Source organism: Carassius auratus, chromosome 29 (genome assembly GCF_003368295.1).
Source record: "Carassius auratus strain Wakin chromosome 29, ASM336829v1, whole genome shotgun sequence".
Lineage (NCBI taxonomy): Eukaryota > Metazoa > Chordata > Actinopteri > Cypriniformes > Cyprinidae > Carassius > Carassius auratus.
This window is the reverse complement of record NC_039271.1, coordinates 7295991-7310511: the sequence shown is the minus strand read 5'-3', so window position 1 is coordinate 7310511 and position 14521 is coordinate 7295991. Positions and strand designations below refer to the sequence as shown.

The 14521-nt window shown below is 38.9% G+C and overlaps 1 protein-coding gene across 4 annotated transcripts in view; it reads right to left on the bottom strand.

The window, feature by feature from the left end:
* The window catches only part of LOC113047939 (forkhead box protein P2), a 95838-nt gene that overhangs the window by 45765 nt on the left and 35552 nt on the right, over window positions 1-14521 (bottom strand). For 2 of the 4 annotated variants that reach the window (XM_026209375.1, XM_026209376.1), the window contains exon 4: window positions 9463-9640. The exons of the other annotated variants lie outside the window; for them this stretch is intronic. In XM_026209375.1, the coding sequence (XP_026065160.1) occupies window positions 9463-9630 (168 nt within the window). In that variant the 5' untranslated portion in view covers window positions 9631-9640. The remainder of the gene's footprint in view (window positions 1-9462; window positions 9641-14521) is intronic. 4 annotated transcript variants of the gene reach the window in all.

The following is a 14521-nucleotide window of genomic DNA, read 5'->3' as shown; positions in this document are numbered from 1 at the left end:
AAAAGAGCGGGAGGAAAATATTTATTTTTTACTCTGATTAGTTGCTTTTGCTTAGAGTGACCTGAACAATCCCTAACACTAGTTTAAACTTTGGTGTAAAGCAGTTCATGCTAAAACATGAATGATACATAAATTAATTAAGCTTGTTAAGGAAAGGTGTGCTATTCAACAATTTGAGTTTTCTGCAATGCCATTTCACTTACCAACAAACATTATAAATTTATACATTTGAATTTTAACATTTTAAAAGTATTTTTGATGTATTATTTCATGTTATTAAAAATATTACAATTCTAAAAAAAATTATAAATATTTAATAAGTATTATTAAATATTTCACAAGTCTAAAAATACAATTTATAGTTATAAAGCGAAATAGTAAATTAGTTGAAAAGCAAAAAATGCCTCATTATTGAGCAACGGCATTTCTTTTGATTCATAACTTTTTTTTTTAACTGGTAGACAGGACAACATTTGTTACAAATTATAAAAAAAAAATGAATGCAATTGCACATTAACAACTCATTTTATTTAGAAAAATGTCAAATTTGGCATCACCTAATCTCTTTAGGTTCATTTTAAAGATGCTTAAACATCATAAAGAGGCATCACAGATCAGTTCTGAAATCAAGAGCCTCTTTGTATCTCTCTGGGAGCTCAGATATTGTTTCTGCACATCTCTGTCTGGTTCCTTTACTTATGAAATTCGATCTCTTCCTGCTTCTCAATGACAGGCTTTGGTAAAGCCCTTTCTTTCAACTGCTGTATATCATCTGGGTTTAGATAAGGTGACTCTACTGGGCCTTTTTATCTGCCTTCCTTACAGAGGCATGAGCAAGAAAGGAGACTACTTTTCACTTACACCATCAACACGTGCCTGCAAGATCAGGTCAGCAAAGGAAAGAAAGGAAGAGTGAGGTGGCAAATGAGTCCCCACTTCCTAGCATGTGCTCGATGCACTTGGCTTCTTTTTCAAGTGATTATGATCATCTCTTTTTCGCAGTTCCACGCCACTAACCGTCACACGGTCTGAGGAATACCTCTTTTTAAATGTTGCATTCAGGGGTGAGAGAGAGCACTCTCCACACTTCATTTAGAGTGAGGCAAGAGGAAAAAGAAGGAAAAGAATAGCACTGAGCTTTTGTCAGGTCGAGCGAATGGACTTTTTATCTATTTGGCCATAGTATTTGTTGACAAGAACTTATTAAGAGGCTCAGACAGCAGAGTATACAGCTAGAGGCAAAGTGTAGACTCGCTGAAGAAGGGAAAAAAAATGCCAATTGCTCAGTCCCATTGAGAAAAAAAAAAAATAATAATTGTTTGTGCAAGGTGTCAATAGCAATAGACAAGACAAAATATATTTAGGGTTAAGGGTTAGTATGTAATAGCTTAACCTAAGGGTATGAGATATATCCTCATTTAGGTAATTGTATATATCGCCTGATTACCCTCCTGGCAGCACTCTAAGAGTCAATAGCATATATGTCTGAGTGTGTATGTGTGGTCCACAGCAAGCTCTTACACAGTTACCTACAAGGTCGACTGGCCCTTTTGTGACCTTCAATGTAAATGCACAAACCCCTGATTACCATGCAACTAACCACAGATGGTTTCTCCTCCAGCTGGAAAATACACGCTGAAGTAAGCTCAAAAAATTGGAGATCACTTTTCAGTAGTGCAGGAAAAATTATCACCACAAAATGGAACCGGGTTACAAGAGCACGATCGACTCCTGGTGAAGACAAACTATTGTTTTCAGTCCATTTACCTGAGTGTTCAACTGTCATTAGTTTGTGGTGGACCGGTAGTCCATTCAGCCCAGGTGATGGATCTTCCCGGCCCATCTCTATAAGTGTCGGGCTGTGCTGCAGATCAGCGGAGTTAATAGCGTTACATCTAGCTGGTGGTGGGCCAATGCATCTCCGTCAATCCTCACTGCTGATGGAGCACTGGGGCCCCGGGCCCTCCCGGCTACGTGTGCCAGCGTGCCGTTTGTCTTGTGAATATTCCAATTACAGTGCGTGACTGACCTTTTGAGTGAGCCGAGCTGGGTAGAGTTATCTTCCCTCCTGACACACGCCTCCTATCAGTCAACGTTTCAGTGAGAGAGACAGATCTGTTCTAAGGGTTTCATACTGATTACAAAGAGCTATGGATTGTTACACATACCCCTAGACGTGCGGCGATTAAGATGCATTCAATGCGCAGATAAACATGTGCGTTCACTCAAACACGTCGGCTCTGTGTATTCACATGCCATGTGGCTGCTATAATCAGCTAACTGCCTGACTACACTCCCTCCCATAAACAAACCCTCTGACAGGCCTATATGGCTTTTACAAGGTTTATTTTGCAATCCTAGCATGAACAGTCATACTTTCGTGGTTCCCTCCCCCTCCCAACAGCTAATCTACATCTTTCATTGAATCAAGAATGGAAATGGCCAAGAAAGGCTTCTTTTTCAATTTCATGCTGAGGTAGCTCAACTTAGTGGATGTAATTTCTCCTAACAAGAAAATTCATCACAATGTCGTTCACTTAGTTTGACCATGAAAGAAATCCCCCTCCTTCTCTCACTCTTTTTTATCATTTTCTACGCTTTGATGAACATCCCTAAAGCATCATCACTCCTTTGATAACACGTCTGACCATAACTAGACAATTACGTCGGCTGTTAAAAAGAAGTGATTACAACCTTCATAAAAAGAAATGACAGAGGTCAAATGTAAGACCATACATACAGGCACTGTTAACCACAACAAGCATCTACTTTTATCTTTTTTATTAAAGCTCCCCAAAACTTAATCTTGGTAAAAAACACAGCTAATTGCTTTAGCAGCAACTTCTAAACAGATTCTCCAAAGCCAAACAGAGACAAACTACAATGTCGCTACACAACTGGGGAAATACCTAGCGGGCAAATTCATGCATCAAATAGCTGGTAAATACCTCTAGCAATAACAATCATATTTCAATTGAAATGGAGTAGCATTGGAAGATTTAAGCGTGAAAGCAATATCAGCTTAGCGTTAAATCAAGCATGAAGCCTTACACACAACCTTAATTCGTGTTTTGCATACGACAACAGCATTTCCTTATCACAGTGTTAACGCACAATGTGGTGCACACTGCTGGTTCTCATTCTTTGAGCATGCTAACACTCTCTGTGGTGCTCTGCCTTGTGATGGAGATGTTCGGGCTGAAATGACAGTGACGGAGAGGGGATATAGCATCGATCCAACACTTTAAAAGATAAAAAATGTACCCAGACGAGCCCTCAGAAATAACACCCAACGAGAAAGCCCGCAAGCCTGGGCTAAGTGACATGTGCGTGCATTTGGGAAGCCTCTTGTGTATTTGCGAGCTGAGGCCAGGCTTATTTACAGCATTTGTTGAAAAGCCCTGAAGAGCCACAAGCTGAGAGGGTCTCTTACATATGTATTCAGTGTCTGGGGGCAGTGAGCTATGAGCCAGGCCAGACACCACTCATATGATCTCTCTCTCTCGCTCACTCTTTTCCAGCATTATGGAATTCAAATATTCAAGTGGAAGAGTGGCAACATCTGACTACCTTGTGCATAGTAAATAGAAAGAGGGAGAGAGGGAGGAATGGGGGGAGAGAACAGCTTTGGCAATCGTAGCCCTCAACTCCTTAACCAGATTTACATCACTTTAATATTTGTTCCGGAAAACCTTCACATACAAACATCCCCAGGCAGGCGTTTCACAGGCTGATTTGTTACTATTCATGGATAAACCGGAGAGAAACTGTAATACTAGACATGCTTGTTAAATTCACAAGGCTCCAAAGCTGCCTTCTAGAAAATCCTGCCTCTTGGTTGTCAGCTTAAGACGCCGGGCATCTGCATATGTGAGCTTTTTAAGCTCTGTTAAATGGTTTGTGGTGTCATAGGCTGTCAGAGATACTGGGAAGATGAGGTTCAGGATGCTCCAGTTTCCTCACCATGTTTTTATTGCGTTTGAGTTCAAGAGGACTCAAAAAAAAAAATACATACAGCGTTTGGTTCATTGCTCAAAGTTTGGAAAAGGAACTACACTACCCATAATCAATTGCTCCATAGTCTTAAAACAGTGATTTGATGGTGTAAAGTATGCCGCTTTTGTCTCCAGTGGAGGCTTCTGCCCTGAGGGCCATTGTAGATTTCAGTGCTGTTAATTTCCGCAGGCAGAGCAGTTAGGAAACATCAAAACAGCAGTAAATGAGATGTGAAGTGGTCATTGATCTTGACTGGCTGACTACTGGCGTTTTATTTACACACTCCGAGGTTAAATGTAATTGTAAAACACTAGCGGCTGGTCAGAGTCGCGGCCTAATGGTTAGCCCCTATGTTAACACATTGAGCCGTGGTGCTCAGCTGGGGTCAAGGGGAGTCTGAATCAGGGATATGTCATAACATTTCCCATGCAATATCCCACTCGAACCACCCTTCTCCATTCAGTCAATAAAGTGTTATCAAATTAAACAAACCGAAATGGATACATTACAAACAGATGGATGTTTATCAGCGTACAGAATAATATGCATAAAGTATTAAATATTTGTAAAGTAAAATAAAATGAATAACTATAAATACATAAAACTGTAAAAAAAAAAAAAAGTATTAATAATGTATAAAACAACTTGGAAAAATAAAATAAAACATTGACTACATAAGCACTGGTAAGGTAAAAGGGCACCTTTGCTATATAAATATTTCTGTTATAAAATAATAATAATAATTATGTTGCCTGTGCAAACATGGCTCATTTCATTTCTAACACTAAGGCTGAAGGTGCATGCATTTCACCTGCTTCGTCCCCCCCATGACACTACTAGTGCAGCCCAAGCATGAGCAATGCTCTGTTCCTTTCTCTCTCGACCCCCCCTCGTCCTGTCCCTCACGCGATCTCTCTTTCAAAGCCACGGCTTGACATTTCGCTTGGTCTCTGGGGAGGCCGATGGGAAATGGAGCTACTACTGCAGGCACACTGTAAATTCCATACAGCCACATGTTATGTGGCCTAAACACAAATGACCACTCCAGGATCTGAGCACTCTTTGGTGATAATAGAATAATGCCTGCTGTTGTCTGGGGACAAACAGAGCATGCACATCCGTCACGGAGAGGCTTATATCTTGCAGTGTCATCTTGAGAAGCAGCGCGCCTCTATATGTCAAAACGATGTCTCCTGATAGTGAAATGGTAACCGTAAAATACAAAGGCAAGTCATCGAAACTAGTCTTATTTTGTTTCTAGCAACAATCTTTGTAGGAGCTTTATGAAATAGGGCTCTGGTGAAACCGTGTGTGTGTGTGTGTGTGTGTGTGTGTTATTTACACACTGTAGTGGAGGAGTCTCAGGCCGGTGTGATAAAGCTAATGAGCTTCTTTGTGCTGGAGTGTAAATGAGACAGTCACCTCGCTTTCGCTATCTGCATGGTAGAGACTCCAGGGGTGATTACTGCTTTAAATTATGCTCAAGGGCAAAGCGCTATTTGCATTAGAAGGGCTTTTATTTGGCTGATGAGCGGCGAAAGCAGTCATCACCCTGCCTGAAGATGTTGCACTCGAAGCTCCCGGTTGACGGTGGGGGAGACATGAAGTGAGACTGGCTGTTTGCGTGGCATCTCTGCGTTACTTTGTTACTTTCCCCTCCTGAATGACAGGCAATTGACCCCTAGAGACGCTGACTCCCACCTCTTCTGAATGCATGCATGTGTGTTAATGTGTTTGTGGGGTGATGATGGAGTCAGACTCATTGAATATCAATTAGCACTGTGTTTTTTTCTGTTATGCTTCTGTTTATGGATATTTTCCAGGTGTTTTCTTGGATTTGCGCAAAATCATTGTGGAAAATGAACTAAATAAGTGCAAAATAAGTCCGATTTAGATCAAGTGTTTTCCATGGACACCTCCTACCTCCTTCCCAAGTGGCTCCCTCAACTGCGATACTACCTCCAGTTTCATTTACTGTTACACCTGAAGACGACGGGGAAAATATGGCTGACATTGGCTGTCAGGCGTCTCATCTTAAATTCTCCTCAAGCTAAAATGTCAGGTTAATTGCTGTCATTTTTACACCGGGCTAGTGACTTACACACCACTTCCTGTAACAATCACTGTTAGCAGGAGAAAAAAATTATTAAATACAATTTATTAAATTTTAATTTATATATATATATATATACACACACACACACACACACACACACACGCACACACACACAAGTGTGAAAGAGTGGCTAATAAAAAGTGCAGAACGGATCTAAAAATGAATAAACAAATAAATAAAAACTGAAATATTTTAAAAGCCAATGGTATATTTCTATAGAATTAAATACTGCTGAATATATAACTGAATTCTAATGATATGAAGGTAAAATGCAAGGTGTGTGGATTTTAAAATGCCACTCTTTTTACTAATACACCTCAGAAAACTTCCTCTCCAGACAGGAAGTTAAATTTCAGAGCATGGCTAACTACACTATAAATCCATACAGTCACAGATTACTGAACTACAACAATCATCTAGAGGTTCTATTATATCACATCACATTATCCACAGATCGATGCAAACATTCTTGTATGCACACACCATTCTACATATAGCAACATTAAAACTCATTTAACATCAGCCTTAACAGGGCAATTTGTCATTTCTGGGTTTTTTTTTTTTCCTGAGTTAGAACGTTTGGCAATGGACAAAACTATGAGATTACATGCATTTACTATTAGTTATTTCTAATTGGATTCTTTCATCTCTCTCTCTCTCTCTCTCACACACACACACACACACCAAAACTCAGAGATCTAGGTGGTTATTAGGCGGATGTGTAGGAATTCTCTGACTGTGGTGTGTGTGAGAGAGAATTGTGCAGGAAGTGTGTGAAGTTAACAGTACCTGGCCTCCCTTTAAAAAGCCTCCCGGGGCCAGTTAGCTGGCCCACTCATTTCAATGTCTGTCTGCGCTCTTCTGCTCGCTCTCTGTAAATGAAACATTGTCACTCTCTCCACTGTCTCTATGGCACTCATCTCTGCTCTCTTCACTCTTTCTGCTTACACTGCCCTTTTCTTCCACTCTTAGTGTGGATTATCTACAGACAGATAACAAAATCTATTCAAGCAATATGCAGCTATACAGGAATAATACTAGTGATTATTATTAACAAAAATTAAAAAAGAAATACAAATATTTATAAATAAAATTGAACATCATAAAACAGAATACATATATTTTCAATACTATAATTTTATATTATATACCCATTTATAATATTTATTTTTTAAATTCTTTTTATGTGCACAGTAATAATAAAAATAATAAAACTGACAATATTAACTATTGCTACTAACAAGTAACAACAATAACAGTGATTAAATAATAAATATAATAACAGTCATATATAATATAATTACAATAATCATCATCATCCTCATAATCAATATAATAATAATACTTGTTAGATGCTTCTGTGGCTAGCTGTTTCATTGGCTCTTACTGTACAATAACACTGAATCTACAATTTATTCTATATTAATTAATTTTGTACAATTTGTACAATTTATTTTAAATGTATATATTTATATACATTCATATTTATAATATCAATATTTTATTTTTAATATTTCTAATTGCTTAGTGCACCAAAAATATTTTATATTAAAACAAAATAAACTACATTATTTTAAATTCATTAGAGTTCATAATATTAAGAATTCATAATATTTTAATATTTCAGTCAGATACTGATCTTAACAATTACAAAAACTAAATATATAATTGTGTACACATTTAATTTTGTAATATTTTATACATTTATAATAGTAATAGTAATAATAAAAACAATCATCATCAACTAACAATTCACATATATAAACTATTATCAATAATGGCTTAGATACAAGTTTACAAGAACACTTTTGAAGAGCCGAGCATTAAGCACCAAACACTGATCTGTATCTCACACACGCTGAAGTGTGCAGGTTAAAACAGAAGTCAGTAATGAGAAAGCGGGGGGTGAGGGTGGTAGGGGGTTGACCCCAATCAGACGCATGTGTGAGACACACAGAGAGAGACGGCCGTTGTGATGATGAATGGGAGGAGAGGCCGTGAGATGGGGGTGCTGTTGTAATCACCAGCTGGAGAGGGTGGCTATGAAGGAGGGGGTGTTCAGAGGGGCCCACAAAGAGCCGCAGGACACACTTCACTCTGCTACACTGATCCTGTCTTACCCACAGGCCCATGGTCTGCTTTCAGCTGCAGTTACCAGCACTGAGTCACACACACACACACACACACACACACACACACACACACACACACACACACACATAATAATAATATAAAAATATTTAATAGCTATAAATTTAAGCTTGAGAATAAAAAAAAACTAAATACAAACACTAATACTAATACAAGTATGATAAAATAATACACTACATTATAAATACACAATAAAAAAATATATAAATATTATTAAAAAATACATTAATAAAATCAATCATTTTGGAATTATTTGGTCCACCTTAAAGTATTTTAGTAGTATAAACATTCACATGGCAACCAAAAAAAAAAAGGTAAAGTATTAAACATCTTGCTTAAGTCCTTGAAAACAAAACAAGCAATGCCTGAGGAATCACACGTTCTGTTTTCAGACACACTCGCATCCAATGACACGCTTGCGAGTGAATAAGTGAACACACACTCCACACCGCCAGCAGACTAACCCTGAGCTCAGCCTGACCTCTCATGCTGCTCTTTTGGTGAGCTGTAAAACCCATCTCTCACTGCACCGAGACACATACAAACATACAGAAATATATACAACACACAACTGAGTTGCTTTTAAAAGTCTAATAATTATGTATATATATTTTGAGACAAATACAACAGGCACTGGTCAATTGAGGTTTCTGGAGTGAATGAGTTGCCTTGCACCCCATAAAGTGTTGTGAAGTCAAATAAGGAGGCCCTCTAGTGGCCACAAACAAAGAAACAGGAGCAAAGCTCCGTATTTCACACAAACACACATGCACGGCCTTAGCCGGCACACTTCTTGCACAGAAGCACCAAAACACATCCCAAAAAAGTCAAAAACAACCCAAGATTTCTGAAGATTTTCTACAGCCAGATTTCTGAACAAAACTCTTGAAATCTTAAATGATTACAAGTGAAAACTAAGCTTAAATAAACACTGCCAATAAATATTCAAATATAATACAAACAAGAATAAAACAATAAAACAGTCCAGTTCCTGTCTAAATGTGCACAACTGAAGGGTGTCAGTCAAATAGCTGCCTGCTGAGCCCTGTGTGAAAGCAAACGAGAGAGAGAGAGAGAGAAAGAGAAGGAGGAATTGGGAGAGAGAGAGAGAGAGAGAGAGAGAGAGAGAGAGAGAGAGAGAGAGAGAGACAGAGCGCAGCGGATGACCACGGACGAGGGGGGAGAGAGACGCAACTTACCTGCTGTTGTTGCAGATGCAGCAGCTCGACTGCGCTTACTTCACTTCTCGTCTCCCCACTTGATCTTCCATCTCTACTGCCAGCATCTAATTGGCTGCTTAGGCTGCTCATTCCATTTTGACTCATTGAACTGTTGCTTATTGTCTCATTGGACGACTCCTGCATCATGACTTAATACCTAGAAGTGATTAAGAGGCACCGGTTAAGGCTCTTGTTACAATCCCCTTTAGTTGGCTCCTAAAAAAAGGAGCGGGGTGGTGGGGGTTTAAAAAAGAAAAACTGGGGGCAAGAATGAAAAAAAAAAAGCTTTCCATTATCAACCCCTGCTCACTTTGCAAATTAAAGCATTTACGGGGGGAGGGGATGGAATTATGCATTCACTGTGTAAATGAAGCAATACAAAGAGACGCACATTTCTTCCTGCCTTTTATTTGCTTGTTTTCACATTTTTCTTAATGCATGCTTCTAAACGGTTTTTAGTTTTTTGCGTATCAACCATCACACACACAGATAAACATCACATAGTGTGTATAAAAATACATTTAGTGAATTTAATGTGGTGTGAATAATTTCAAAAGGAACATATTTGAAATCTAACACGTATGAAGCCAGGAGCCTTTTTTCCCTGGTCAAACGTCTTAAAATATCCCTGTTGTGTCTCGTCTGAATGGAGTTGCTTAATGACGCACAGCTAATCATGCAAAATTAAAATTTGCTACAGGAGGTGAGGGGAGAAGAGGGGGAATTAAAAATCACATGCTTCTGTACGGTGATGAACGATATAATGGTCTTTTCTTTCAGCTGAAGCTAAATAAAATTTGCCTGCTAGTCAAATGAGGAGAGAAAAAAGCTCATGTCACTTACAGGCTAGTTCTCTTCCTCCTCTTTATTTTAATCACATACTCAAATATTCATTATTTCCGTATATTTAGCGCAGTCCACAGAGCACAATTAAAATTCAAACACCAAATTCAAAAAGAACAAAAATCGCACGTGTCAATTTTTACTCTGGCAAATAAATGAAAAGATATTAAATTAATTTTCCCTGGCATCTATTAGATATGAAAACAGGGGAGAGTGGTGGCTTTCACAAATATCACTAATGATTGTGCTAAAAACAGCATAAATTATGCATATTACCTCTTCTCTGGTAATAAATGTTTTATCACTTTTCCTGCATAAATGTTGTGTATGTTCACAGGATTTGTAGAGATCCTTGCAATAAATAAAAGAATCATCCGACCCAACAAATGCTATTCAAGGTGTGTTCAACATAGCTAATACACCCACAAGAGCCTTAATGCACACACACACCGATACACTCAGCGCATTCAAACATAAACAATATTAATTATGCTAATTGCAAGCATGCACAATGATATATCCCTAATCTTGTGTAATGTTTAGAAGGGATTCGTTTTTCCAGCAACACTTTCATTTATTTCCCTGACAGCTCCGCCATCCTTCTTTCCACAGATTAAACACATCAATTTTGTCACCTGCTACGTACGGACAATTAGCAGCGATCTTTGAACGAGAGTGTACAGTAACTCGACAGCCGAGCCATTAAAAAAAACGAAAAAAAAAAAAACGACCAGCACTATTCAAACGCACGACACAAAGCAGCAGTCGTCTAATCCACGGCTGCTTTTCAGATCAGCAAATGACATTTTAACAGCTCTGCTTGTGTCTTATGAGTAACACTTTTTAAACACATTTATTTAAAAAGTACACCACCTAACCAGTATGCATTGGTCAACTTGGGAACAAACAAAAGTGCAGAAGATTAACAGACCAGGAGAGGGATAGAGAGAGAGAGAGAGAGAGAGAGAGAGAGAGTGTGTGTCGTAGAGTGTAAGGGCTGACGAATCTCTCCTGAAGAAGCACAAAGCTGGGTAGAGATTAGGCAACTAATAAGCATTCAAATTAGGCATAAATTTTACATGCCCCATGTTTAAAATATTCAGAGAAGGGCTTTTTGATTGCCTTTTTACTCAAATTTTATGAACATCATAATAGTGTTTTTTAATGCCACAATAAAGGAGACTAAAAGTTTAGGACACTGTTCTCACTCCAACCTGGAAAAAAAAGCGCTAATTAAAATTACATTTCAGATCACTGTAATCCCAGTTTGCACTGTGGAAATTCAAATATGATTTCTACGACTGATCATTCCTAGATTTAAACACACGTTTTTTTAAATAAAGAATAGATTATATTTTCATGTAATACTGGGAAGGAGGAGAAAAAGAAGAAAAAAAATCCCCTTCAAATTTGGTTTTTGGGTTGGATGACGTGGAATACTGATCCTGTCATTATACAAAAACACATTATTAACACAGTATCCTTTAAATCCACATGATCCACAACTGGCGTGTAGGTGTCTAACCGAACGTAATGCTCATGCAGATGTATGCAAAGTGTATTCAGAGAGATCAGGTGCTGCTTTAACCTTAATGACAGCGGTGAGATAAATTAATTAGCCATCTGAAGGTAGCATCCAAATCTGCCAATTACAATGTCAATTAGAAACACATCCTCGCTCGTGATAGTTTCCACATGATGGAGTGGACGCGAGGGGGTCTCATGTGTCTGAATGACACTGAGTGAAGGAGAGGGTCTAGTACAGTACTGTACCGACAGAGAGATGGACGCAGTGAAAGCGTGAGCATGAAAGAGAGAGCAAAGCCAGCACCCAAAGTCTGTCTTTGTTCATGTCTACCGTAGGACCCCCGTTTCTCTGTCTTTGACCCTTGGGGCCAACTGTCTGTCATTAAACACATTTTGGCAAGTCACTGCGATAAACACAGAGCCTGTGAAACTCCATTACCCATATCATCTTGATAACAGTCATCATCTAAAAGAAAGTCGGTGTGTATTCGAGAAGGTTGATAAAAACCCAAATCGCTGCGTTTCTGGAATAAAAGATGTTATTTGAATCAGTTTCTTTTCTCACTGTGTGTTTTTTGTGTTTTAAACACTGTAACAGTACCTTGCAATTCCTTTCTGGCTGTGCAAATGTTTGCTCTTGAATCATAGGCTGTGCAAATATGTCCTTTCCATCAGGTGAAAAAATCCCAGACAGGATCCTGACAATGCATTCAAGGGCTACGTCTGTGATTTCAGGTGGGTGGGTTTGCAAAGAAAGGTGTGGGGAGGGAAAGCCACAAATATAGCCCAGATGTTTCTCATACACACACACACACTCCTCATCACGGAGGAGTAAAGTTACTCACGCTCGTTTGAGCTGAACGGATTTTACAACCGCAAACGTTGCCTCATTATCAAATGCGGCACCCTTCTTATCGTAGCTGGGATATCACAATTCTAAGTTCTCCATCATCTTAAGTGCTCGGAAACTGTGAGATATGTTTTATACATGTCGCTGAAAAGGGGCACTGGAGGGTGCGACTGTGACATTAACACATTCTCTCTCACACACACACACACACACACACAGAGAAATCATCCACTTTTGCCGAGATGCACTACATTTTTTCCCTCCCGTGGAAACCGGCGGCCCTCTCCCTTGATAGGACACACAAAACAGACCTGAAAAAGAGCTTGATGATTATTTCAGGGAGGCATTGGAAAGGCAGACTCTGTGATCCAAGAAGCCTAGTCATTATCAGTGCATTGCTCAGGTGCCCAGAATCCTAACATTACAAGGAAGGGTGAAAAAAGACGGGGGAAAAATACTAAAAATTACATTTCACAGTCTGCTAGCTTCACCCGCTCTGATTCAGTTAAGATATGGATACCATTTAAAATAATCACAAATTCTGTGCTCCACTGAAATTAATTCATCATTGCCATAAGTTACAATGCATACAAAATAAAGCAGCGAGGCTCTGCTATTCTCCAATATTTAACAGTCAGGAATGCTTAATAAATCAAAATGCCAGCTTTGGAAAATGATGATGCAAAGTCTGAATTTCATCCTGTGCATATCTGTATTACATGTGAAATTGAGAATACACCAATTAAAAATGCCACTGAACTGTTTAAAAGTTAAACAATGCATGCCAGCAGTCTTTTTTGGCTCCTTGGGGTCGCCGTACACCATTAATGACTCCCCTCTAAACCTGAATGTACAGTAATATTACAGAAACCCTCTTCTCAGATAGAGGGATTTCAAAGCAATTCACAATGGATGAGATTATAGAGTAAAAAGAGCATGAGGGAAATCATATTTATACTACGAGTTCAAAAATGAAAAGGGAGGATGAACACATCGCTTTTCAGGATTAATAGTATGCAAAGTAACCGAATCAAGTGTTGTTATCAGTGGTAAAATGAGAACATGTTCAAGAAAAGAAAAAAAAAAAATTTCACAATAAATAGACCATCTGTGATTCAATTCATTCAGCCCTGAATGTTCAGAACTTAATTCTGGGCTATTTACATTAAAAGAAGGAGAAAAGGAGAGGGAGATGAAAAGAAAGAGAGAGAGAGAGAGAGAGAAAAAAAGCACAGACTAACAGGACAAAGAAAACCCTGAAGAAGCTCTGAAACAAATCCTTGAGAAATAAACACACATAATTCATAAATGCTAAACAACATGATCTACAAAGCCAGAGTTTCGTTCGTATTTCCCAGCACTTCCAGAAAAAAATAATTCTACCCAGCAAGCACCTCCCTCTTGTACGAAAGCAGCCTCAAAAGTGGGTGACTAGACAGTGACGCTGGTATCTCATCAAGCAGTCCCTGTGCTTGCATTTTGGGTAATTTCTTTAATTAACTCAGCTCACCTAATCAGCAGTAATTGACCTATAAAAGTAGGAGGCCCCATTGTCTGCTCCAATCATCAAAAGCTGGAAGAGAGAGTCTCTCCCTCACTCTCTTTCTCACTATTTATCCATCGTCTTACACTATTTACCTGTCTCAAATGCATATTTCATTTCATTTCATGCCACAATTATCCTTTGTGACACCGACTGAGTGTGGGGCGAGATGAAAAGACTTGGGGTGAAGGGGGGCAAGTGCGTTCGCCCCTGCCTGGGACACGCAGCCACGTTAACGATTGGGACGGCCATGGTGCCGCCACACAGACACGAAG